Source organism: Myodes glareolus, chromosome 23, assembly GCF_982192425.1.
Source record: "Myodes glareolus chromosome 23, mMyoGla1.1, whole genome shotgun sequence".
Classification (NCBI taxonomy): Eukaryota; Metazoa; Chordata; class Mammalia; order Rodentia; family Cricetidae; genus Myodes; species Myodes glareolus.
In genome coordinates, this window is record NC_142048.1 from 17,747,718 (window position 1) to 17,775,184 (window position 27,467).

Consider the following 27,467-nt stretch of genomic DNA (forward strand, 5'->3'; position numbering starts at 1 on the left):
TAAACACAGCCCCTCGCCCACCAGGTCGGCCCAGCGCCGGCTGACCTAAGGGGAGAAAGTTCAGATCGCTTTGGCCTAGTTGTTCTAACCCTTCGCCCTTGTGTTGTCAGCCATCCGCAGAAGTCCGAAACACCACTCAACCCGCCCCCCACCCTCACCCACGAAGGTCTGGTCAGGCTAACTGCAGACCACCCCCGGTCAGAGAGCCATGGGAACGCTCAAAGGTCTGTGCCCAAAGGCAAGGTGTGAACATCACCTCAGGGATGGCTAAAGACGGAGACCCTTTGGCAAGGCTCTACAGCACCGGATTTATACACACGAGTTTCATGAAACCAACCGGTTTAATGCGTTTCATCTTCCGTCTCCCTCCCCGAAATCCTTCCCCTCCTCCCCAGCTCTCCACCCCTAAGAGCCCCTTCTTAATAGTACTCTAGTTTCTTTGATTTCTAGAGCTAAGAGCGAAGCTCTGTCTAGCCAAGCCCTCGCTGGGAAAAGCAGGCCGCAGGGACTTTCTTCTGGGGTACAGGACCCGGACACAGCAAAGCCCGGGACAGGGTGAAGTTCCCGACGGCTTTTAGACAAGGGGAGGTCGCCACTTGCTCTGGCTGCAGCACCGAAGACTTCAGACACCGAGCAGTTAATATTGAGTTCCCTGTAGCTCCTTGTAAATCTAACCCAACCTCTCGCCCCCCTTTAAATCTGTGGTCTTGTTCGCGATTTCTTACTTGACGTAAAATTCCTTGTTACCTAATCATAGACTCTTTTTCAAAAGACTCCCCTCCCCCATCGCCACCACGCAGATGAGAATCTTCTGATCTGGACGGCAAGCAAAACCCCCTCCTCTCCTTTTTTCTCTCTTAAAAAAAAATCTTGGATGAAAGCCCTATATTTTGAACTAAACGCCCCAGACTATTTCCTGTGCCTGTAATAAGGCCTGGGATACTCCTCACACCTCCACAGAAAAAAAACACGCTCCCCAAACACAAAACGAAGCACCAGGCACAGGGCTTCCGATTGATACCTATAAAACAAGGGCACCCTTCCACCTTCTGCACCAAGCACAGGCCCTTCTCCCAGCCAGACACTCCTAAAGACCGCTCAGAGGTCTTCTGAGAGGCTCAGGAAGGAGAAAAGAGATACCACTGGATGGAAGACCAGGCCTTTGGTCTGGCTTTTCACCGGGACACTTCACTTTAATCAGCGCTCCTTCATATAGGAAGCCTCAGGTCACATTGATTGATTAGAACCACTGACTCTTTCAAATGAAGTTGGAGGCAATTACGATAATTTAGTTTACTTCTGAATATTTTAAATATTATGAAAACAAGTATAACAGCTTTGTTTTCAAAATTCTTTTGAGGTATCACCCATCTAAAGATTAGGTTGTTTTTTTTTTTGTAAAAAAAACACACAGTGGTTTATTGAATACTCACAACGTTTACACCTTCAATATTAATTAAATTCCACTTAGTTTTAGAGGACGGAAGTGCACAAAACAAGTAGCTGGTGGAAACATCTTCGAATGGGGAACAGCGACATTTGAAACGACAGCACTAGATAACTGACCCGCAACAGAAATGTTAGCGGCCCTGCTTTCTGCTTCCAAATAAAACTTTATAACCCCCAGGAATATTTATATCCAAAGGCCGAGTATTAAAGATACACTTCACATATGCACGAGTGTCCACTTCTTTATCTGGAGGGAGTTGGGTAAGTGGGGGAGGGGACAACGCTGGTGTCTACACAGCCAAGAGGGAACATTCACACACAGAAGGACGGGGTCCCTTACCACACGGGAGTGTCCTCTTCATATTAAAATATGGAATGCTTTTCTTCAAATATCCACTTTTTTTGGAGAGGGAGTTGGGGAGCGGATGTCTCAAAGGGGGCAAAAAATGGGGGAAGGAAATTGCACATAAATAAACCGGATGATCCAACTGCTGGAAGTCCTCAGAAGGGAGTCCGAGGTCTTTCAGAGAGTCCTGGGTCTGCATCTGGCGCCTTGACCCGGGGCTCCCCAGCTCTCTTCCTCCTCTTCACTGCTTGAGTTCCAGGGCCCAGACGTGCTGCGGCCAGCCTGTCCGGCCTTTGGTTTTCTTATCGTTGCTGCTCACTGTGCTTTTCAAGATTTCGTTCTAAACAGAAAGAGGGGAGAGAAATGGAAAGAGGTCAGGGAGGATACCTGGTCCTTGTTACCTTAGCCTTTCCCAGGCTGGAGGACACAAGTCCAAGAACTTAAGAAGGGGTGACTCCGGGTACCGGCCCCAGCAGAAGTTAGGCAGGTTTCCTGTGTTCGAGCTACATCCCAGGCCTCCACTCGCAATGCTCAAGGGCCCAGTCGCAAGTTTATAAACAACGCCCGATTTCTAGTCGTTTGCAGGGAAGTCTAGGGTCTTATTTTCCTTTTGACTGCTAGGGAAGGAGAGGAGGCAGGGGCCGGTGCTAAATCTGCCTTGCATTTTCAATAGCGATCCTACTTTCAAAGCACCCCACATTCTGGCCTGGGCCTCTCCCGCCAGGCAGCAACGTTTCTGTGCCCTCTGCAGTTCGTCTCCAAGGCCCTTGAAAGCTCTGGTTATTTGGAAGGTCATTCCATTACGCAGCAATTAGAGGGCTTCGAGCCACAAAGGAGAAAACCTCCACAAATGGAATTGTTTCCCAGGTTCCTACTAACTGACCGGAGACCTATCCCCAGCACCATTTCCAGGCAGTTGGTAAGAACATGAGAACACTTTAAATGTCTAGCATAAATTCGTGTTAGTGTTAATAACAATGACCACAGTGCCTCCTTTTTTTAACTCTTAAAATACTCATCCAAATAAAGTAAGAAATACTCGTGCCGTACAGCGCTTGGGGAATTACGGTTTAACATTACAATCAAAGAGAAATTAAGTTGCATTTTTACGTTCAAGGTACCTAATGTTTACTGTCACCTCTCCCGTGCCATAGTAGTGTGACTAAGCATAACATTTTCTTAGTGTTGGAGCCAGAGGCAGCCTTCGTTTTAGAGAGGGGAATGTGATCAATAGTGAAATAATTGGAACCCAGAGATCATTGACAACTTATTATAGAAATATTTAAAAGAATGCTTGAATTGGAACCAAAAGATAGCTCTAATGGCCTCAGAATGAGGGGACCGGGTCGGTGCGACTGGGAGATGGGTCAGTCCCTACAGTTTAGGAGGCCGGTTCTAAATGGCTAGAGGAATAGAGAACCTCAAGGTAAGACCAGATACTGCGAGCAAGCATCTAAACCTTTCTCCTCCGGCCGCTGACGCTGACATCCTCTCGTCTTCCCACCTTTTGCAGGAAACCATCCCCACCACAACCTGGTGAAAACAAACTGGCGCACAGCGCACCGAAAGAATGCGGTCTGCAATTTCTTAACTTTACTGGGAAGACCCGAACAGCGGTCCCACGAACCCCGAGCCCCTCACCGCCCCTGTGCCCCAGTACTGACCAGCTCTTTCTTCCTCTTCTCCTCTTTCACGTCGGTCTTCTTGATCTCCGCCTTGAAGGCCTCCGCCTCTCCGTTCTGGTCGTCCTTGGCCAGCAGATCCATGAGGTAGGCGATGTAGCTGGTGGCCAGGCGCAGTGTCTTGATTTTGGAGAGTTTGGTGTCGGCAGGCACGTTGGGGATGCACTCCCGCAGCTCGGCGAAGGCGCTGTTGATGCTCTGAGTCCTGCGCCGCTCCTTGCGGTTGGCGGTACCCCGGCGCTTCACCGGGCGCGGCCCCCCCAGGCCCGGAGGCCCCGCACCGGGCGGCACTCCCCCATAATGGGAGTGGTCCAGGCCGGCGGCGCCGCTGGCATACTCTGGGCTGTAGGACAGGGCCATGCTGTAGTCGGGGGGCGACATCTCCGGATGGCCAATAAGCCAACCGTGGAAGTAGGGGTTCTCCTCGTGGCTGCAGCGGCTGGCGGCGGCGGCGGCAGCGGCGGCGGCGGCGGCGGCGAACGGATAGCCCTCATGGTGCACCACGGGGTGGTGGGGAAAGCCCCCCACCAGACTCATCTCGCCTTCCGTGGCCCTCCACGCGCCCCAGCGTGCGCGCAGACCCGCCGCGCCCTCCGCCCGGGCCCCGGCCTCGACGATCGGCGGCCTCCCCCACCCCCCACCCCCCAACCCCCGGGCTCCCGGGCCGGCCCGGCAGCCGCAGAGGGGGCCGCTGCAGCCCGGGGCCCGCGCCTGGCCCGCCGGGCCCGCCTCAGCTGCGCCGCGGCCGCCGGCTCCCCATGGGGCGCGGCGAGCTGGTCCCGGCACGGTGCGCCCCTGGCCGCCGCCGCTGCCTGCCCGGCTCTACAGCCCGCGCGCCGGCTCCCGCTTTCCCGGCTGCAGCGTCTAGGCAGAGCGCTCCGGTGCTCATGCAAAAGTGCCTGCCGGCTCCCGCGAGGCTGTCCCGCAGTTGCCGGGGCACGGAACTCCTGACTCCGAAGCTGACCTGGAATCCGGGGAAGAGTCCAAACCGGGACTGGAGGAGCCGGCCCGGCTGTGCCGGGAGGCTGCGGGGTCGCTGCTCAGCGTGGAGTTACCTCGGTGCGACCCTCCCCTTCCCGCCCCTTCCCCTCCCCCACCAGCCCGTTCTGGGTTCTTGGGCGCTTATTGTTTTAATAAAATTTTTGGTTGTTTTGGTCCTTGAGTGTGATTTGTTTTTAAAAGCTGCGAGTAACGTGTCTGTTCTCGCTCCTCTCAGGCTCTCTCGGAGGCTTTGCAGAGAGGTCTCAGCGCATCCATTTTCTAAGATCCTCTCCTCTCGCGACAGGAATTTGGGGCCCCTGAAGGCGCCTTGGAGCTGAGAAGCGGCGACTGGGCTCTCGGAGGGGTGTGCACAGTGGCCGTAGGAGCTCCCGGGTGGCGGCGGCGGTTCTTCTGGGCTGGACTCGATGAGGGGAGGAAGCCGATTTTCCCAGCAAGATCTCCATGTACAGCTACATCTTTAGGGCCGCTCGGGTTAATATATGTCGTCAGAGGCTCCTCACGCCAATCCCGGGGCGGCGGGGGCGGCGCCTCGCGCACTCCGCAATAAAACTTTTTGATGTTCACGTTGCTAATTGCTGAGGTCCTCTTCTAGGATTGGCTGTCCACTCATAACTATAAGATAATTAAAACGGGGGGGGTGCAGGGTTAAAAAAACTTTTTATCAGCCATACGTTAATTCAAGTGTTTAACAGATGCTTCACTATTAAAATACAACCCCCCCCCCCAATATTGAAGAATCTCAAACCAGGTACAGTATCATTTCACTTTCTTTTCTGGTTACAAGGGTTGGGGTGAAGGGAAGAAAGAAAGCAGATAATGCTTTTGTCAAGTATTTTTTTTTGGGGGGAAGTGGGAGGAAGGTAACTGAGGCACAAAACCGAGCAGGCAGCTTCCTGTAGTTTCGTGCCGAGCCGGAGAAGGGGGGGGGGCGTGTGGTGGCGACAAGAGTCTGGTGGCGGCGGTACGGATCCCCATTAAGGTGCAGTTGGGTGCAGCCGACTCTCTTTGACCGGACTGGTACCCAGCGCTCTTTTGACCCCGCAGACGTTGGAAAAAATTCAGTGGCTCTTTTGCTTAGGAACTGATTTGGATGACTCGGGTTCTAGTGACAACTTGCAGAGATGGTGGATGGGACTTCGGTTTGTAGATGCTCTCATTTGCATATTCTTCTGGTGCAGCAACCCCAAGACAGACTTTGGAGGCTTTCAAAGTGGGGCACCTCGATTTCTCGGATCTGTGGTGTGGCGAGTACCCGTGTTCCGCTGTTTTAACTAGCCTGTTTGGTAAGTAACTGAATAGTTTTTACAGCGTGTTCGGAGCTTATTTTCTGGTTTTTATGAACAAACATATAAATATATCTCTGCATTCCTGCCTCCCCCATAAAAGCGGGCATCTGTGGAAACCAGGTTTAGTTATCGGAGGGGAGCCATTAAATGGCTGTTTAAGAGGCAGGCAGGGAGGAAGGCTCGTGGATGTTTAGACTGCTTGCCTTGGCGATCTTGAACGCATTAGAACGGAAAATGGATCTCTACTTGTAAGTGAGCCGGCCGCGGGGCACCCAGGCAGACCCCTAGCAGCACGGGTGGGTGGAGGCGGCCAGTGGAAGAAGCTGAAATCACCCTGTGGCCTTGGCCGCAGATGCCTGGAGAGGCCAACAGTGTGTGAAGATTCCTTCTGCTCACTCGCACGCTGGAGGTCGGTGTGCAGCGGGGTGTGCAGCAGATGCCCGTAGGCTGTAATTTCGATCAAGTTTAGGGCTGGCCTTGAGAACTAAGTAGGCAGGCAGAGGGCACACCAGTGACTCCACCTTGGGCATCTTCTTTGGAGGCAGGGGCAGTCTGGCTCCAGACATCAAAGAGAACCCAGGCTAAGGATTCCGCATGGGTAGTCCTTTCCGTGCCCCTGGCTGGCTATGGTTCTGTCTGGAAGGCCAGGTCAACAGGAATTGGAGGGGGCCCAACTGGTTGCTCCCATGGTCTCCCGCCTGAGACCTTGCTGGCAACTGCATTGTGGTAGTCTCACTGAGAGTTTTAAAAATATAGACATATGGAGCTAGGTGGTGGAGAAGGGGGAAACTCAAAGACTGGGGCCTATCTTCTGTCCATCGGGACAGTTTTCCTTTCAGTTCCCAGTTGAGGGTCCTAAGACAGAGAACAAATTCTGGTTGGGAAATAGCTGGAACCAGTCTTGCTGGTGAACCCAGAGGATTGCATTTGGTAGCAGGATAAAAATAATGACCCAACTCGGGTGGATCTGTAGTTGGGGTATGGTGAGAGTTTTCAAGAGAACCATTTCTTCAAGGAAAGAACAGAGGCAGTATGGTGGAGGATTCTGTTTCCATTTTCACCGGGAGGGTACCCTGAACCAGTAAATACTGGGAGTTCAGTCCTCTGACATTTGATACACTTCAAAAAAAAAAAAGTCTGTTTATAAAAACATGTAGGCCTTGGGAGCAGGTAGACCAATTAAGATGAATGTACCGTGGCCAGCAACAGATAAAAGAAAAAATTAAGCAAGTGAATTTCTTGGCTGCCTTAGAAAATCGACTTTTAGGGCCTTGGGAGATAGAAAAAGAATCCAGAGGAAGATAGGGCTAAGGATGGATAAGCTGTCTGGCTCCCAGTGGCCCTGGAATCTAGGGACCAGAACTTGCTACTTTTAGCCCCCTTTCATGCTTTTTAAATTGAAACCAATAACAACAAAAAGCATGGGTCCAGATAGCATCCTCACAAGTGATAAAAGAAGTGGATAGCAAGGGGGCAGAAAAGGGGCCGTAAAAGAGGCTAATCTGACCATCTTTCTGCACTGACAGCACCATTATCGGCTAAGCTACAAACCAGGGGGTTGAAGCTTCGTGTATCTCAGAAACCCTAATGCAGAGACTAGAGCTTCAGAAAGGCAGTCTGGAGGTAGCTGGAGAGAGGGCACAAATGGGTAAGTTTTGGTGGTTTCTCCCATGTAGTAGCTGGCTGGCTCTAACCGAGTGGTGTCCTTAATAGGTTTGTTCACCTTTTCATTTTAGTATCTTTGGACCCGTTTTACTCAGGAAGCTTAGGATGCGGGGTTAGCTTGGTGCTTTGCAAACTACCAAGCTAAGATGCTGTTTTAAATTTGTCCCCATTTTATGTGGCCTACCCCCATGCAAGGGTGGTCCTGAGATAACTAAGAGTGATGTGGTGGAGAGATTGGCACTGGTGATCAGGAAGAAGGTGGGCTGAGAAGGCAAGTGTAGAGTTGCCAGCTTAGATGTCAACTCCCTCATTCTTGGGCTGTACCATTAAGGCCTCTGGAGAACTACTTCCTTAGGGTACACCTTTAAAATCCCCAAAGACCAAGCAACTGCGATGATGCTGGCCGTGGGCCATTCTGGGTGCCTGGAGGAACCTTACAGAGGGTCATCTGTCTCCTGGGAGACCCAGGGCTCAGCGGTCCTGGGTCTACACACCATCACATGAAGGCAGCCCAGGTTCAGGGTAGTGTTGGAGATTCCGTGTGGACTTCTCTGCCGCTGATAGTGTATCCACAGTGTTGCACGGTGCATCTTCTTTCAGCCAAACAAGCAAGGCTGGTTTCAAACATTTATTTTGCACCTCTGTCACTTGTCTCCTTTCTTTTACTAGCATCTTCTTTCTCTGAAAAAGAAATCAAAGAGCAAGAAAAAGGCTGGGGGACCCCCCCCCCGCAAGCATTTTGCCCCTGTGAGATATTTCTTTTAAGCTTTGTTTAAGCAAATATTTTTTTAAACTTCAGTCTCTTTTTGGGGGGAATTCAGATCTTTTCGAGGTATTTATTATTTCAAAGGCAAGGACAGTTTTGTATCTTGTGCTTTGCTCAGGAATACTCAAAATAAACTGGGTCTGAGAAGAACCAGGCCAGAAGGTCATAAACACACATTTTATATTTACAGGAATTATGGTTCAATTCCCTTCATCATCTTTCAGACCTCTTCTTACCTTCCTTTCCTAACTAAAGGAGCCGAGAATTGATCGTGAACATCCCTTTAAATATCTCTAACACGGTGAACTCCAGAACATCCTAAGATCCCCAAAGGAGTTCCAAGTCCAGAAGGTGTCAGGAAAAGGAATCCTGATAAACTCTGCCTCACAACTCTGCCTCACCTGCTCCAAAGACACAGTTTCTTATACACTCTAATCGCTCTGCAGGCCTTTTCTCTACTGGGGGGCACTGTGTCACATTAGATGTTAGCCACTTTGTTCCTCCATGTTTTAGGACGTCCAGAACAAGGCCTCCCAGCTGAGTGGCAGCAAAGGTCGCCCTCTGATAGGGCTTTTGTCTTTTCCTTTTGTGGTGGTTGTCTACAGGCATGGCAACAATGTTTCAAAGTAGGCAGCCACAAAGTAGGAATCCTAGCGATTGAACTTTTACGTCTGCTTCAAAAAAGCAAAGGGCAGGAGAAGGTGCCCTTGACTCTTATGTGGCTTTCCTTTCTTCTGAACAATTTCTTCTTGGATTTTGGGGGAGGGTGGGGCATTTGGAGAGTAGACCCTCTTCCTCTTAGTTCTCCATTCAAAACAGATCTGTTACAGATGGAGGAGGGAGGGGCTGGTTCAAAGGCAGGGATGACTATGGAGAGGTTGAATTTAAAAAATGAATTCTTTAGTTCACGTGTGGCTAGCAAACAGTAAAGCCAGGACTTGCCAAGTGCCTAGACATTTCTCCCTTATTTTTCTTCTCCTTCCACCTCCCCTTCCCCCTTCTTTCTTCTTCCATAACTTAACCTCCTCCCCAGAAGTGTTGGGGCTTATATATTACTTGCCCTTGTCACTGAACCCGAGACTCATGGAAGAATGAGGTACTAGTTTATCCTTAAATTCTCTATGGAAAAATCCTACTATCCATTATGACCGGGAGTAGATCTTCCATTTTCTTCAATAACCCATGACTGCATTTTTGCATTAACGAGATGATTGCTGCTGTGGAGAGCTCTCATTGATGAAGAAGGATTTGGTACTTTGACAGGTATCCGTAAATTAAAAATAACTCATTCAGACTAAAGGCAACATAAAACGTGCTGTGAACAGGCATTGCAAAAGATAGTATTGCATATAATAATATTATACTTAACATATGAGTTGTTATTATAGTAGTCTCAAGAAGTATGATAAATCTGACCTTTCCTGCTTTGTAGTAAAATCCTGGTCTTAGAATAAAAGTGTTACAAGACAATACATCCCTCAGGATTTATACAACATACTTTAAGAACTGCATACACATAGATATATTTCGAGGCTGGATAAATATTTGAGAGGTAGACCCTGGTTTACACTCCCAGCACTTAACAAATAAAGAAAGAAACACAATCAAACAACAACATAATAAAATAAAAATGAAAGATAAAAATAATTCTTTTTTTTTTCTGAGCTGTAAAGAAACCATTTAGAATTCCGATGAAAATGTGAATGCGATTTTGGTTTCCCCCTCTCTGAACTCGCCAGCGACGAATTTAAGCTAGCACGCCATCCAGTCTGGGGTCCAGAATAAAACAGAAATGAAATGGCTGCTTAACACGTGGGGCTTCTGATGCATCATCTGTGGAGCTGGAGAATTTACTTCTTACTTGAGTCCGGTTTCTTCCCAGCCCTAAAGGCCATATTGGAGTCACTTCAGGGAAGTCTCCACAATGTGGCTTCACTTGCAGAAGCACAGAGACGGATTGCTTGAGCTCGGACAGTTCCTTACAAGCTCTTTCTGCATTCTTCTGCAGTCTGTGCTTATAGACAAGGAAGGGACTTGAGCCAGGATGGTTAGGTTTCAGGTTAACAAAAAGAAACACTTTTATTGTCAATATTAATGGCAAACTTCGATTTTTACAAGCCTGGGGTTGAGCAGATCAAAAGCAGCTTGTCTTGATTTCTCAATATTCTCTGGCGCTTAGACAATTACCTGCAATTTTGGTTCTAATGAAACAATGCGAGAAAGGTAGTTGCAAAAAAACTCGAAAGTTAGTATTTGAGTGCCGATTTTTACCTGTACATGACATATTATGACTTAGTGATTTATTCCTTCAGCTGGAGCTGAGTTTTGAAGAATTCCTTCAAGAAAACTATGTTTAAGCAATGTCCTCACTTGCAATGTCATGGGTCTTTTTCAGTGTGTGCATTCCACGGTTGCCTTTCTGGCCGGGTAAGGATCCGGCAGACTGAGGTCTTCCTGGTAATTTGGGTACACCGAGTCTCCAGTTAATGATAGATAATCAGCCTTTAGGTCATTTGGTCATTCTCTTATTACAAACCCCTACTGCTCTCTCTGATCTCCTTTCAAACTAAATTTCACACAAACAAATAAAGCAAGACAGGGACAAATTCTTAAAAAAAAAGAGGCAGAAATATTAGAAACTTCTGATATAGAACTCTAAACAAGGAAAGGCAAACCAAGAGAGGATAGGAAAGAACATCTTATCAAAATGAACATGCTGTGTACAAAACATTAAAAGGAAAGGGTCTGGTTTCTGTTAAAGTGACAGAAAATTAAAATAAAAATGATTGCAGGCAGCAAAGTCATAATATAAACAGAGAAGTCAGGATGCTTGCTGGAAATGCGCAGCACTAGGAGGCAAATTTGTTGTTACCGATTATGTATCTGCGCTCTGATTGGAGAAGCGCTACTTTGTTCCATTTTTTTTCCAAAAGAGAATGGTTTTCTTTTTAATACTTGTATGAGTGCCCATTTAAGTCCGCACAGGCCCTAAACTCGAGGAATGAAAAAGTGGAACTGCATTTTTCTTGCAAAGCATCCAACTTCAAACGAGGCAGTTATTTGCATCCAGGAAAAGCAGAATTCCATTGAGAATGCATTTGGATACTTCAGGAAACCCGTTGTGACTGGTGCTTTTTTTTTTTTTTTTTGACAGAAGGCACAGTGCATTCTCGAGCAAGAACAACGAAACCAGCCTTCTGCACCTCCTGGGGTTTTTCTCTTGCCATCTACAGAAGAGTGTGACTTCAGAAAGAAACTTCAGATTGGCCAAGGTACATCTCGGATTAGACCCCAGGGAAAAGAGCAAACATTCAAGGGCTCAGGCAGTCAGGTTGTCTGGTGAGAGCGCCCCTAGTGTCATCTTACTGTATCTGTCCTTCACAGTTCCCTTTGAGAGAGGCTACTAAGCTGGGCAAAGACTACCAACTTCCCAAACTACCAAATTCCAACCCGGCTTTCAATCTTAAACCAGGTTGGGATTTGGGCTCAGGACTAGCTCAGCCTGACATTCTCCGAGTTACAAGGACAGTGAGAGAAGGATGCTGGCGGTGGACAGCCGCTCAACATTGTTGCCAAATGTGGGTCTGGCACCTTTTGACTTGCCAACCTCCTTGACAAAAGGCCCACCTTCCCAAGTTAGCGAAGAAACCACACTTGACCGTTGCCCCTCAGTCCTTCCAGAGTTCTTCCACAAAGCGGGAGGCCTTCTGATTACAGATTTTCTTTCTGCGCCCAAGTCAAGCCCCATTCTCTGAACTCCTTTCTGGTGGGGCAGCACATACACCCCTGCTGTTCTCTGAGCAACACCCTTGCTGTTCTCCTATCCTGTTTAAAAACGAAACAAAACAAAACGCATTTAATGTTTTGCACAAAAAGATGCCTCAACAACTGGTGGGCAGGCAACTTAGAGAAACCCGGACGTTCTAATTGCAATCAGGTTGTTTTATTCTACGTTGAAGGCTATTAGAGCTGGTAAGCGACTTGGAAGCCATTTATGAAGGAACAAGACCTCCAACCTCAAGCCTTTGCAGGCACTGGGAAAAGTGTCTTCTAGATCAGTCTGGCCTGCAGGCAGGCTGCACGACCAACTTGGCTTGGCTTCTCTGGTACCCATTCCAAGTACCCCAAACTCCAAAGAGTTGGAGGTAGCCAAGGTGGCCTTAACACTCCACCACCTCGGTTAGTACCTTAGTTTCTCTCTTCATTGAAACAGTGGTGGGAACGAAACAGGCCTGGGGGTTGTGAGCAAGATTAAAAAGAGCAAGGCGCCCTGGAGAGTGTTGCTTGATACCAGGCTGCTCTCAATAATTATTCGCCTATTTTCTCCCTCCTCTTCGTTTATTTTAATTTTTTTTCTAATTTTTATTTATTTATTTTTATTTTAAATTTCCCTCTGGATCTAGCCGCCCCCCAAATCCAGCGCGACAGCCTTGGGCGTCAGCGGGCCAAGTGCGCCCTTCCGGTGCGGCCTAACTCAGGGCGTCTGGTCTGCCTACTCGACTCGCTGCATCCTGCCTCGTCGGCCTCCAGCAGCACAAAACCTGGTCTTCTGGGAGATCGCTGCTGTCCTCGAGGACCTGCTGCAGCCCCGGGGCAGGGGAACCTGCGGCGGCGGGGGTGGGGTGGGGTGGGGGTACTACCGGCTTATAGACCTCCTGGGGTACAGGCGTACTTGCCTGAACTGAGTCCTGGGTTCTCTCCCACTCTCCCCATCCATTCTAGTCAAATTCTCGGTCGATCTCAAAGCCCCTTTCTGGGGAGGGTAGGAGGAGACCAATTCGCCACGTTCAGGTTAGGAGAGGTCACTGCTGGGAACCGTGGGCCCTCATCTTTCCCCAGGCGTCTCCGAGAACTTTTCGCCCGATGCGGGCAGGAAGGGGTTAACCGCGCTGCCTCTCTGGCTCACCCCAGAGCCCCTGGTGCCGAGGGAAGGCCACCGCTCCCCCTACCTCCCCCCAACCCGGTCTCATTAGGGAAACCCTCACCGCTATTTTCAACATTTCCTCAATCAAGTGCCCTGAAATAGAGCTGCACAAACAAATTGGCGGCAAAAGCGTAGATCTTGTCACGATGGAGGCGAATCCAACATTTCAACCTTGTTTGCTTTGCAATTACGGGCTTGGGCTTGTGCCTCTGGTGCCACCGGGACAAATTCGCTGCGGTCCGCTGACTTCTCTGCACCCCGAGCGGCTGGAGGAAGCGACCCGGGAGTCACTACTGGGAGAGGCGGGGGCGGCTTGGACAGGGGTGACCCAGCTAGGGCTTGGCGGAGCCCTAGCCTAGACCCCTGTGCAAAGGGCGCGCAGAGTGTGGGTAGACCGTGAGAGTGTGGGTAGACCGTGACTTTCCAGGTTCCTGGTGGAGCCACCGAAGTATATGCGACAATAATAAAACGTAAAATCCACACATCGAAGCCAGGGCTGTGTCTTCAGCTTCCTTTCTGTCCCCAGTTTCTCTTCCCTTCTCTCCTAACTTTTCTACAGTACGGGTTAGTGGTTCTGGAGTTCTCCCTGCTTCCTTGCTGGTAAACTGTTAGCATGTTGTCTTCGCCATAGCTGCTCCTGCTTGACTTTTTGTACATAGTTACTTTAAATCTGCTGAAAGAACCAAACCCCTGTCCTAGGACAGGCTTTCCCACACGTGTGGTTGGGGGCGGCTAGCTCACTTTTCTTTCTTTCTGTGGTAGCCTTTCCTTCGGTGCTGGGAGCCTCGTTTGTGTCAGCAGAACAGTAGTTAAGTCAGTTCCTAAGCCTTGTATTTCACAGACAATTAAATCTTGGCTGCTGTTTAACGAAATTGTAATATTTACTCTGTCCTATACTGAGGAGCACTTTTGGAGGAAAAAAATAGCAAATATTACATTTCAAACAGAAAATACAATAATAAATCTCTTTTTATGGATTCTCCCTGCATAAGTGGAAACAACATGATTTAAGTCTCTGCACTCCCCCCCCCCCCCCTTTTCGAGGCCGGCTGGAACTGGAAGGCGCTGTCAGGTAGTACTTCCATCTCTGATGGGGAGACACCTGCATCCGAGATTTCACGCTCCATTCTGGTGTTTATCACGTGCAACAAGGATTATTAAATAGTACGGTCTTGGATACAGTTTACTTTTTCTGTGGATGCAAGAAAGATGGGCGTGACTGGAGGAGCTGTGGCTTCATGTCACTTTGCAAACAGATGGCTATTTTTCTTCCATTCGGCTTTCACAGTAGGGGAAGCTGAGGAAGAGAATTCTTGTCTGACACTCTGGAGTCCATACTGACATGAACTATGCTATTTAAAAACGTGTAAGGTGCAGTCTGTTTTTGTTTGTTGATCATAAACTAAATTCATGGTCACTATGGTCAATAACTAATCTTTTTCTCCCCACAGTTAAAAACACTTTTCCCCATTTTTAGTTTATGATCCCAGTTAGAGTTTATCTTCTACTGTAGCTCTCAGTTTTAACTAAAGCAAATCTTAGGACTGATGCCTTCATAAATTCCGGAGTAGAAAAATGGAAGAATTGCTGCATCTGAATCCTCAGAGGCACATGTACCCATGCACGTTTCCTGTATCACTAACCAGGCAGCTGATCGCTTTAATATCCCAAGGAATAGGAAGCAGTAGTTGGAAAGAGTGCCATTTTATAAGAATTCTCTTTTCACTATCAGAATCGGTCTGGCATATTACCCCATGTCCAAATTATACTATTACTTTCATGTGTGTTAATCTGTTTGGTATTAAGATGGTGAGAGTGTTGTAACCATGAACATGTTTTTACCATACCACTTTCAATTGGGTCATCTCAGATAATTATGAAGATGTTGAAGTTAACCCCACTTTAAGTGAACAACTATGAAAATAGCTGTAAGGCATTATTATTCTCATATAAATGCCAACAAACACGATTGTATGGGAACATGATTTCTTTCTATTTGACATTATCCTATAAGGATATGGCTATATTAATTTCTTTTAAAATCAGGGCAGTTTTCAATTATTAGTTTTCAACAGAACTTTTTTTTTTAAACCACAGTATTTTGCAATTCCAATAAACCACAGCAATTTGATACTGACAGATACTGCATTTCTACATTATTGTTCAGCAATCTTTTTGCAAACTAAACCAAAAATAATATTCAAAACTATCAACATGTAAGGCACAATTATTAGGGTCTACATATTAGGTAAGCCAATGCTATTAAAATTGGAAACACGTGTTTGGCATAAAGAATGCTTCTTTGGAATTCCTTTTTGGATACACAGTTATTCTTTTAAAAACTAACTCAGATTTCTAAATACCGAGATTTCACTCTGAACAGGGATTGCATTGTTTTAAACAGTAGCTCCTGGAACAGTATCTTTCTTAGTATTTTCGACTTTCGAACAATTGGAATTGGGCAAATGCTTTCAGCTAGGAGCACGTTCCTAATACTTTTGTAGGTAACAGGATTCTTCCTTCCTGCTGAGTGACAGACAGACAGTACACTGGACAGGCTGCTCACCCTTTGCTGAAGCTACCATAACATCTCCCCCCTACCAAGAGATATCTTGTGATCCATCTAAAAACAAAAATTCTGTTAAATGTGAAATCAGAAAAAATAAGCAAGTGCTTTCTCAGCTACAGTTTTGAAGTGACGGCTTAATGCGGTGCAGAACAGACAAGACCGAGGATACAGAAAAGTAAGGCATGAAAAAGAGATTTTGCTAGAATGAGATCTGTTTTTGTTCATAAACAGGAGGCTGAGAAGCTAAATCCAAGATTACTGTTCTCTTCAATTCAGTGGTTTTTAAAATTGTCCACTCCCCGTGGATGAAGAAATCCAATCAAGAAAATACACGTAAATTCTTGTATATATGCAAATGCTAGCTTCCTGTGGTTTTACACGTTATGTTGAAATATAGACCTTTAAAGTAGGCTACCACCATCCTTTCTAGCCCAATACACGGTATGTTACATGTTATAAAGTACTGATTAAAAATATATCTGTGAGAAGATTTCTATAAATTCCTAATTGCTGAGCAAAATGTGACAAAGTTTTATCTGGAAAAAGCCGGCAGTTTAATTGTTATTAATCAGGGACAAATAAATAAGGAAGCTGTCTTCTTACATTCCTGGTAATTCTTTCTACTTTCTCGAACATTGTTAGGTTCTATGCATCTTGTGTTATTCAAGTCAAGATGATGTCATTAATCAAATTACAGAATCTAATCAAGTAAGTATTTTTGCTTTATTACAAAATTTATGCATCATCTTGGACTACTGAATTGCTTAGTTGCTTTACTGTTGATTTTTTTTTCATTTTAGATATTGAACATTTTTCTAACGCCACTTCTACTTGCAAAGATAGCTGTGAGGGGCATCAAAGCTGAAAACAGTCACTGTAACAAAGCAGCATTTAAGTCTGTCTGGTGTTGATTGGGCTTTGTGAATTATACTGCATTTAAAATCACGACTTTGGTATTTACCATGGGGGCATCTAAGGAGTCCTTCATTTGCACAACTAAGAACATATAATTATGGTAGGAACCTTTCCTCAGAAGCGCTTCTCTACAGACATCAGATATTTTCAATTCTTTTCCTAACCCCACACTTCTACTTGTATTTTAAATAGAAAGTTCCAGAATGAGGAAGGGATGGATGTTCCAACTCACTGGGCTTTTCTTTGCTTAGACATCTTACTATCACAAGGCACCAATTTAGCTGAACTGACAACTCACGATTGACAAGTTTGCTCAGCTCTCCTGTCTTTTTTTCCCCCATCAATAACTCTGATACTTGGAAGTAACTGAGTCACATGCTGTCTCTTTCTCATTATATTAGAGGGTAGAAATTTAAATTGTGGAAGAAATAAGAAGCTGTATACACTTTCTTATGTTGTTATCTTTGCTCCGCTTAGTGTTAGAAGGGACTTAACGCATTTGTTTCAAGAATTGATGAGTTGCTATTATCCCCCCAAAATCTGTTTGTGAGACTAATTCATGAAAATATGATTACTATTTACTTTTGATATTTAGGTCAAGGTCAGTGATGTATTCTGACAATTATTTTGATCCCAGAGAGAAACAAAATCACAATTGGGCTGCAACCTGTCTTAAAACATTCATGTTGTTGCTCAAAGACAAATCTCAGCGATTCCTGGAGAGGATTTGTTAGACATGCCAAGCACAGTGCTGTAGAGCACTATGAGAAACAGCGGGGTCCAGGGAACAGGTTATCATGGATAGTGTGAACCCTGAGAACAGCCATCAACTGTGTGGCCTTGGAAAACTCAGGTAGCCCTTGTCTGCCTCAGTGGGTCCATCTGTAAAACATAGATAAGAATTTCAGTCATTATGTGAGGAACATTAGTGAGACTACACGGATGAGGTTCTTTGGAGGTCTAGTGTATATATGATAAGTACTTCATAAACGTCAGCCATTTTCCTCAGCCTGACTCTACAATGGGTGGCTTGACAGTCAGAGCATGAGGATGCGGGTTGTTTGCAAACCTCACAGACTCTCTGTGAGGGGCCTGCTGTGGTTGCCAGTCCCCAAGCTGAGAGAAGGAAAGAAAGTTTCTGGTGTCTTCAGAGGTTCAAGAAAGACATAGCAACTGGGTGTAATGGAGCATGCTTACGATCCTAGCAACTCATAAAACTGAGTCCAGAGGGTCTACATGAGTTCAAGGCCAGCCTATATGACTGATGATGTAGTCTCAAACAAGAAAGAGACGATACGGGGAGATGGTCCTATGAAAGCTACCCTTGTGTTATCTTCAGCAGTGCTATAATGCTCTATTGGTGCCTAACATAAAGATCTAACTGGGGAAAATAACACATTAGGGAAATAAAACACTCCAGTGAATGGTTTTCTTATTTATTTATTTATTTAATCTCAAATCTTTGCAATAATAAATTTTATGCATAGTCTTTTGAAAATTAACTAAACTATTTTATGAATATATAGTATATATAATAAACCCATGCAGAATAAACAGGAGCCAGACAGTGGTGGCACATGCCTTTAATCCCAGCACTCGGGAGGCAGAGGCAGATGGATCTCTGTGAGTTCAAGGACAGCCTGGTCAACAAGAGCTAGTTCCAGGACAGGCTCCAAAACTACAGAGAAACTCTGTCTCCACCCCCCCGCCCCCAAAAAAGGAAAAAATAAACAGGGGCTAAGATAGAGAAGAATCAGGTAATAGACAAGTATTTTAGCGTAAATTTCAGTCTTGTCTGTTTAAAAATACATGGTTAGACTGACATGGTGAGCTGCTGCCTTGTTCTGTGGCTGACTTTAGCTCTTAAGTGGGAGGTGACAGTCTTCTGCCATCCTTTGTAGATGGTTTCTGCCCAAGTTCTTTGCATGGTGTTACTCGGGAGGATCACTGAAGGAATCCTTCAAGCCCTTTGTTCATGATGAAGGTTTGGATTATATAATCTCCTTCTACATAATGAAGGCAGATGGATGGTAACAAACCCCACTCTCTGCTCTTAAAAAGCCACTGGTAGCCCATCTTGGGGTCATTTCTTTTCAAGTGAGACCTTATGTGCCTAGAGCATCTGCTGACACAGGACCCACTGAGGATGTTAGTGGCAATGGTTATATTTAATAGTAGTGTATAATTTCTAATTTTTTGACAGTAAAGCAAATGTAAGTGGAATATCTAATATAGTTATGGTATTTCTTTCTTTGTTCGCTATTATGCTATAGTCAGCAGTCATTATGTTTCCTGTCATTTCTCTAACTTGAAATTCTCTGGCAAAATGAGCAAGACCTTTAGGTACACTGGATATAATTCCTTTTTCTTGCCTTTTTCTATTTCCACATTGTAGTACCATTCTTTTTATGTTTACAAATTATCCACAAATTTCTCATTGCCCTCTCCATCTCTCACTTTCTAAGGCAGGTCAGATTTTATTTATTCCAAAGACAGAGTTGGAGACGAGCCATTGTTAGTGTTGACTGAGATAACAAGCAATCACCCGAGTCCATACAGTCGGTAAGTAGACAATCTGAGTTAAAAAGTTTGAAAATAATTTCATTCTACTTTGTGTTGTTAATTTTTAAAATAACACCTGAGCTGAAGGGAGAAATAGCAATAAAACTGTAGGGAAGCGGTGATTCCTAGAGATCCTGGGAATGAATTAAAAGAACGCACATCTGTTCAAATATGGAAGAGTGTTAGATCAATGGTGTAGCCTTTGTTGAGCGTGCATGAGACTCTGGGCTCAATCTCTAGGACAAAGCCAAAACAACACAAACTCAAACTGTGAAGAAAAGGAATTCATACTTGTTGAGTGCATATTATATCCTCCATTCTTTACATGATTATTCTTTTAACATAGTTCTTGACATGTTTCACATATAAAGAAATTGAGGTTCAGAGTTGTTGAGTAACTTTCCCAAATACATTGTTATTAGCTTGTGGAGTTTGAAATAAAGGGAACTGACATTAAAATGCATGTCTAAGTGCTGTTAACAGAACATCGCAAATTTAATATTAAACCCTTCTTGCAAATTTTTGTCCCAAATTCTATTTCTAGATTTGGCTAAAAATTAGCCACAATAAAACTGAGCACTAGCAAATATGAAAAGAATCTGGATTGCAATACTATACAATACTATACTCATACAATACTAGTGGAGATTAAAGTTATGATATCTTCTGGAAGATAGTTTAGTTCGGTGGTTTCTAAAAAAACTAAACATGGACAACTACAGGACGCACATTGTGCTTCTGAGCATTTATCCCAGATAAATAAATACTTAAGCTCACTCAGAATGTTTATAGCAGCTTTATTCTCAATAGTCAGCAACTGGAAACAACCCAGATGTCCTTCAGTGGGCAAATAAACTATTAGCCATTCTACTGACATTTAAGTAACTATCAGTCACGATGGGGTCATATACCATGGAATAAAACTTAACAATTAGAGGTGGCAAATCATTGATATGCACAAAGCCTGAATATTTAGAGAATTAGACTGGGTAAAAAAAAAAGTCAACCCCCAAGTTCCACTTAACATTCTTCTTTCTTTCTCCATTTTCTTTTGAGTGTGGCATGGATATCTAAGTTAATGTATGTTGTTGTGCACTTGTATATAGGGGTCCAAGGTTGATGTCAGAAATCATGGTTGGTTGTTATTCTACAATATTCTTTGTGTCAGAGTCTCTTAGTCAAACTCAGAGCTATTGGATGTGGCTAGGCTTGCTAGCCAGTTTGGTCTAGGGATCATTCATAAATGGAGGTTCTGGGGATCTGACTCCTCATTCTTGTGAGTCACACATTTTAACCACTGATTCATCTCCCCTGCACATATTTATGTAGTAATATTGAAATAACAAAAATTGAGAAATGGCTGAAAGATTAGTGTTACCAAGCGTCGAAGAACAGTGGAGGCAAAAGGGAAGAAAGTGTGGCTGCAGAAGAACAAAGAAAGGGTCCTCATCACAAAGGACACAGCGCGTACTTACCTGTCTAAGTTTCAGTATCCTAGCTGTGATATCGTAAGACAGCGCTGGAGAAACTCAGTAAAGGAGAAAAGGATCGCTATTGTTTCCTTTACCACTGTACAAGAACTTAAAATGACCACAAAAAGCCAGTAAAAGGTCAGTGGATATTCTAGGAGGTCAATTCCATACTTTCTAGAACTGAACCCACACTAGGGGAGAGATGGGATTGTGAATAAATCTTAAGATTTCCATTTTTAAAAGATTTATTTATCTAATATGTATGCAAGGTTCTGCCTTCATGTAGGCCAGAAGTTGGCACCAGATCTTATTACAGGTGGTTGTGAAGTCCTATGTGGTTGCTGGGAATTAACTGAGGACCTCTGGAAGAACCACCAGTGCTCTTAACCGCTGAGCCATCTCCCCAGCACCAAGATTTATATTCTTAAGAAAGAGTCTTAGATCATTTGTCAAACTCTTCTGATTTTATTTCTCTCTGATATTTATTATGGTATGGAATAATCAAGACTCAGGGAAAGACAAGATGCTCCCTCTGTGACAGGACTTCTGCTTTGCATAGAACTTAAAATCGATTAGCCGATTGAGCTATAGACATTAGAAGACGAAACTAGATTGCATTAGACGCTACTGTCAAAATCTATTTCTAAATGGTTTTTGTTATTCTTATCTATTTCTGACTTATTAGATTTCCTTCTTTTATTCTATTTTGGATCCATGTTCCCATGGTGCACTGATCTGGTGGGAGAGCGCTTGCTGCCGAGGTTGATGGTCCCTGGAGCCTACATGACACAAAGAAAACTAATTCCAGAAAGGTTGTCCTCAGACGGTCGCATGTGCGCTGTGGCACCCGCTGCAGGCACCTATCCAGCCGCGCACACAATGTATTAAAACTGTCTTTTAAAAAATCCTGTAAGTGTTTTCCTTTTCTTGCCATCCTTCTGCCTCAGCCTCCTGGTGTTGGTATTGCAGCAGTGGGCCATGGTGAGTTGGAACAGGTGTTCTCAGCGCTGATTAAACGAGCAAGACAAGAACATTGTTCAGATGTGAAGGCGAAGCATATATTGAGTTCCAACTAATTCGCAGACAGTGTGCCTGCCTGTTCCGATGCTCAGAACGGAGCAGTGGGAAGCACGCTGAAGACTTCATTGATGGTTGTGTGGAGGGGATGAGAACCACAGTAGGGCCAAAGGGTGGCCTCCTTTCTCCAGGCTACTGTGGTGCCACGGAACCCTCTGCAGACACCTACCCAAGCAGGGAGCTGCTGGCTTAACAAGTAGGGGTTAAAGTGTGAGAATTTCAGAACCTGCTTTGGGGAAGGATTAAATAAATCAGAAGGCCTGCTGACAGCAATAGTATCTTTGAGCAGCTGAGTTGAAACAGAATCAGAGAACTGAGATGAATCCCAGGTGGCCATTGGGAGCTGGAAAAAGTGCCTGTGACTTGGGTGACTGTTAGTTCAGCTTCATTTTAGCACTGTGGATAATCTTTAAGCGACAGCTTATTAGAAATGATTACATTCAACACAGTGGTAGAATAAAGATATATTAATTTAGAGGGTCTCTCTTTTTTCTCCTTTTTTCTTTTCTTTTCTCTTTTTGTTTTTGAGACAGGGTCTCTATAAAGCCTTGGCTGTCCTGAAACTCCCTTTGTAGACCAGGCTGGCCTTGAACTCACAGAGAGCTGCTTGCCACTGCCTCCTGAGTCCTGTGATTACAGACTTGTGCCACCACCTTGCTAGGCCAATTTAGAGAGCATTTCATTTAAATAATTTCCCCAGTAGGAGGACATAGAAGGTTCTAAAACTGCTTCAGTTGGCCTAATGTATACTATATCCTATTTTATTTTCATTTTGTTCTTTTTCTTTGTTTCTTCTTTGGTTTTGGGGATCAAATCTTGGCTCTTGAGCTTTCTAAGCAATGCTCCACTACTGAGTTACATTTCCAACCCTTTCGCTGGCTTTGAACTCACTAGGTAGCTAAGAATGACTGTGAGTTTAGATCTTCCTTCCTCTACTTTCTGGGTGCTGGAATTACTGTCCGGCCACTGCATTTCCTTTTACACATTGCTGATGGAAAGAAGGGCTTCTTCATGCGTCAGCAAGTACTCTGCCAACTGAGCTGCATCTTAACTGCTCCTTAAACTCGCATCTTAATCTTGAGACAAAGTCTGTTCTTCCTTTTCTGAAAACAAATTGAAAATAGAATATTCTTTCATACAATACATCCCAACCACAGTATCCCCTCCCTTCACTCCTCCCAGCTCCCCTTTCCACTTCTTCTGTTCCCCAGATTTACTCCTCCTTTGTTTCCTCTTCAGAAAGCAACAGGTTTCCAAGAGACTGTGTTTCTTCCTATTGGATTGCCTTGTCTGTAAGCTCTTCAGATGAAAAAAATTCATTTCGACAGTGCATTCAAGCTCTCATTCTCCCAAAACAGTGACCCATGGATGTTACTCAGGGATGCATTTGTGAGTGTAGAAAGGAAGCGTTTTCACTCCCATGGTGGGCAGTGGGGAGAGAGTGGTGGGAAAGGAGCTTGCTAATACAGAGTGTGTAGAAACCATTCCAATATGTAAAGGTCACTGTAGGTATTTACCCAGAAGTGCTTTGGAGAGCAAGGCCTTTGAATTAGGTCCCTTCTAGGGACATTGCTTCTTCCACGTCCACTGAGGAGAATTCAGCAGGACTTTCCCCTCCCTTCACAGTTTCTCCAGATAAGAAAAGACAAAGGGGGAAAAGTCCCTGCAAAAGACTGAAACCGGCCACAATCCTGAAATTAATAATACAACTAAAACATTAGCACAAAACCAAACAAACACCGGAGAGATTTTACGAGATCAAGTCGGAGTTAGAGAAAGAAGAGGAAGAGGGAAATCATCAAAGTCAGGACAAGCTCAAAGGAGTTTAATAACTGCTATCAGATTGCACCTGAGACTTTAGCACCTGGAATGCAGCTGTTTTGTTTTAAGATGCTCCTGTTCCCGGTCCAGCCAGCCGTCGACGGTGACCCGAATGCACAAGTCCAGGCATCTGCAGAGGCACTGCTAGGTAATCCAGACCACTTAGGGAGTGATGGAAGAGCAGGCAAAGTGGAAATGCGGAGATTCAACATAATACAGATGAGGTCAACAGCAGTGAAAAATTAGCAATATCAGAAGTCTTCTTGTACTGAAATCACACCAACAGCATTTTGTACAAGTTGTGCATGTAAGGAAGTTTGCTTCTTATGTTTATTAGTAATAAATTCTGAGTAGTAGCTTGGATGTAACGTTTCAATTTTTAAAATATTTTTATTTATTTTTTGAGGACTTTTTACAATATATTTTGACCATATTTGTTCCCCTCCCCTACCTCCCTAGCTCATTTATTTTTAAAAAATACTTAAGGGCAAGAATAAGTTTCATACCCTGTGGCCTGGGTGGGTGGACACCACTATGATGAACAGGTACACGGTGGAGAAATGGGAGACGGAGAAGCAGAGTAGTTCATGTGTGTGGAGAGACACAGAACTGAGATACGACAGCGGTGAGGAACAGGCTCATGTGAATGGTCTATGCTGCCACGTGGGGTGGTGTGATGTCCACTGAGGGCCATCTCTGGGGTCTGTGTTGATGCTCATGGCTCATTACTGCCGAGGGACATACAGATGCCCATGGTCTGGACCACCATCCGAGATCATGTTGATGTCCATGTCCAGACGTTGCTGCCTCCAGGGTCATACCAATCTGGAAGGCCTGTGCTACCACTCAGAGGTACGGTACTGTGGGCCCAGGGCCTTGTTTGGGTTCATGGCCCTACTGCAGCTGGGGTCTGTGCTGATGTCCTTGGCCTGTGTTACCACCCCGGTGACCTTGGCACCAGATAACTGGTCCCAACCCTCAATGGCCCTGGGAGAACTGCCTCCCTTCACCACCACAACAGTGGGAGAGTTGGCTCCACCCCTTACCATATAATTAGAAGAACTGGCCCTGAAGGCACTCAAGAGCTAATCCTGACCCTCTCTTGAGGGAGGCAGTCCTGGTGGACACCCAGACTGGCCAACTCAGCTAAAACTCAGACCTACATCCAGGACTTTAAAGGAGTTGGTCCATTCCAACATTGACCCCATCTGCTGGAGCTCATAAAGGAACTGGTCCTGCGGAACTGTAGTCACAGGATCTCCATGACTCAGGGCAACAGCAGGATGCCCTAGAGGAGTCTCGGTGAGGGTCCAGTATTGATGGTGTACTAGACGCCAGAAACCTTGAACCAGATCAACAACTCATTGCAATGAACTTTTGCAAGTAAAGGTGTTCAGGCAAAAGGGTCTACTGCATGACACACTGCAGCTCCCAAGGCCACCACAACAAATGAATGTGAGATAAAGAGGTGGGAGAGACAAGGGAGAGATCTTGTTAAAAATTATATTTGTTTCGGTGGAGGCTACATTGGTGGAGGGTGGACATGAAAGGACGGGAAAATGAGTGAGATTGGGGTGCATGATGTGAAATTACCGAAGAATCGAGAGAGAGAGAGAGAGAGAGAGAGAGAGAGAGAGAGAGAGAGAGAAGAAAGGAAGAAAAAAGAAAGAAAGAAAGAAAGAAAGAAAGAAAGAAAGAGAGAAAGAAGAATAGGCTTCACTGCATAGCCTAGGCTGGCTGGAAATTCATTGAAATTCATTGAATTCTGAGTACTGGGAATAGGTATGAATAAGTAAGAGTCACCACACTCAGCCTTGGACAGTCTTTAGATTATTGTGAAACTTTAAGTCTTTCGGGGAACTCATTTTATTGTTTGGTGAGTTTTATGCTTTCATTCACAAAGAATGATTTATTGGAGCTGAGCAGTGGTGGTGCATGCCTGTAATCCCAGCATTTGAGAGGCAGAAGCCAGTCTGGTCTACAGAATGAGTTCCAGGACAGTCAGGAATTCACAGAGAAACCCTGTTCTCAAGAAACAAAAACAAAGCAACAAAACAAAAATCCCAAATATGATTTATTGGTAATGAGCACCTGTAGTTTTGCACAAAGTTATGGATGTTAACTGAACCCTGCTCTACCCCACACCAGAAATGAGATAAGGATAATAACAATAATAATAATAATATAATAATAATAATAAGAGCAACAACAACAGTTGCATTTATTATATGCTCTGTTCTGAGTGTGCTTCTCATATGGATTCTTATTTTTCACAATTCATCACAAAAGCTGCTGCTACTACCCCTGTTTTGTAGAACACTCAAAGCACAAACGTGTAACCAGAATCAAAAAGCCGCACAGAACTGGAAAGCACAGAGTGACTCCATAGAGTTTTATCTGCTTTCATTCTTTCATTCAGCACATAACTCATTGAACATGGATAGTTTTATGTCAGCTTGACACTAGCTGGAGTTCTCTGAAAGAAGAGAGCCTCCATTAAGAAAATGCCTCCATAATATCTGGCTGTAGGGATTTTCCTTAATTAATGGTTGATGTAGGGGGCCCAGTCCATTGTGGGTGGTGCCAACCCTGGGCTGCTGGTCTTGGGTTCTATAAGAAAGGTTGAGTAAGCCATAAAGAGCAAACCAGTAAGCAGCAGTCCTCCATGGTCTCCATGTGCCTGCTCTGTTTGAGTTCCTGTCCCGACTTCTTTTGATGATGAATGGTGATACGGAAGTGTAAACCAAATATACGCTTTCCTCCCCAAGTTGCTTTGGCCATAGTGTTTCATCCCAGCAATAGAAATCCCACCTAACAGACAAGTTGGTACCAGGATAATGGGGCATTGTTGTGGCAGATCTGACCATGTTACATTGTATTTGGAAGGATTGTGAAAGAACTTTGGAACTTTGGGCTAGAGAAGTTATTGAGTATTAAGAGCACAGTGAGGTGTTTTGGGGGAGCTGGGAAGACAAGAATGCCCAGGGTTGTGCAGATGGTGGAGGCCTGGTCTGTGGAGTTTCAGAGTGAAAAAAGACTGTGCCAGGATTTTTGTGTGAAGAATCTGTGGTGTCTGGTCATTTGGAGCTGAAGAACTGAAGAAGTGGCTGTGATTCATAGGACACCAGAACTACTAAAGCAAAGCCTCGCTTTACTGGGACAATGGGTTCTGGCCAGCTGGAAATGGACAATCCGCTGTAATTAAGAAGACACCAGCACCACTGAGGTGAAGTCTTCTGGGAAGTGTCCCCACACCCCAGGGTCAGTACACAGAATCTGTGTTCTAGACTTGGCCAAGTTTGTACCTCCTGTTGGCAGCCGAACTTGGTAGCATAAGTCACTCAGGTGGTATTGGTGTTGAAGACATGAAAAGGGGTCATGGAGAGCAGTTGAAGCTCGGCACTGTGTGTCAGGGCTGGAGTTCCTGAAGAGAACCTAGAAGAGGCTATTGGTAAAAGTGCAAGCCTAGTTGCAGTGAGAAACCCTAGCAGTTTTTAAGATGTCAGAACCGGGGGATGGCCCTCAAGAACAGAATCAAGTGGGACCAGCCAGAGACTGGAAGACAAGCTGTGTGTGTTGCAGAAGCAGAGCTGGAGAAGTGACCCAACCCCCTTGGAGGAGCCCAGAAGATCGTGAGTGAATCCCAGAGAGCTGGACATTTCTTTACACTTTTGGAGTTTGCTTTTGCTTGGTTCAGATTGTAGCTGTGCCGTGGTTCTTTCTTCTTAAAGTAAGAAAGTATTTAATTTATTGTTGATTTGACAGGAGTCCACAGTTGAGAGACTCTGAATTTTAAAAGACTTTGGATTTTAAAAGTTGTCACTTTAAAAAATTTTTAGGCTATTTTAAAGAGCCTGAGTTTTTAAAGACTGTGAGATTTTTGAAAATTGGAAAGCTTATATTGTAACATTAATATTAACGTGTGGTCTTG

The 27,467-nt window shown here is 45.1% G+C and overlaps 2 protein-coding genes across 14 annotated transcripts; one reads left to right on the forward strand and one right to left on the reverse strand.

The window, feature by feature from the left end:
• Positions 1 to 1,671: 1,671 nt before the first annotated feature.
• Hand2 (heart and neural crest derivatives expressed 2) lies at positions 1,672 to 4,086 on the reverse strand. Its single transcript, XM_048455746.3, has 2 exons — positions 3,460 to 4,086; positions 1,672 to 2,135 (listed from the first exon to the last, which is right to left on the reverse strand). Exons 1-2 carry the CDS (start codon positions 4,012 to 4,014, stop codon positions 2,037 to 2,039), a joined length of 654 nt encoding a protein of 217 aa, XP_048311703.1. The 5' UTR covers positions 4,015 to 4,086; the 3' UTR covers positions 1,672 to 2,036.
• Positions 4,087 to 4,786: 700 nt separating this feature from the next.
• LOC125414007 (uncharacterized) lies at positions 4,787 to 23,899 on the forward strand. 13 transcript variants are annotated; one of them, XR_015736251.1, is made up of 8 exons: positions 5,025 to 5,227; positions 5,658 to 5,762; positions 7,292 to 7,413; positions 11,351 to 11,468; positions 16,332 to 16,397; positions 19,070 to 19,166; positions 21,324 to 21,547; positions 23,342 to 23,899. XR_015736251.1 is itself a non-coding variant. In XM_085680318.2 (3 exons), exons 1-3 carry the CDS (start codon positions 5,952 to 5,954, stop codon positions 12,879 to 12,881), a joined length of 462 nt encoding a protein of 153 aa, XP_085536444.2. In that variant the 5' UTR covers positions 5,872 to 5,951; the 3' UTR covers positions 12,882 to 13,992. The 13 variants fall into 13 exon arrangements, 1 of the variants encoding a protein (XP_085536444.2); XR_015736247.1 differs by lacking the exon at positions 7,292 to 7,413 and having other exon boundaries at positions 5,029 to 5,227; positions 5,558 to 5,762; XR_015736248.1 differs by lacking the exon at positions 7,292 to 7,413 and having other exon boundaries at positions 5,029 to 5,227; positions 5,586 to 5,762.
• The last annotated feature ends 3,568 nt before the right edge of the window (positions 23,900 to 27,467 follow it).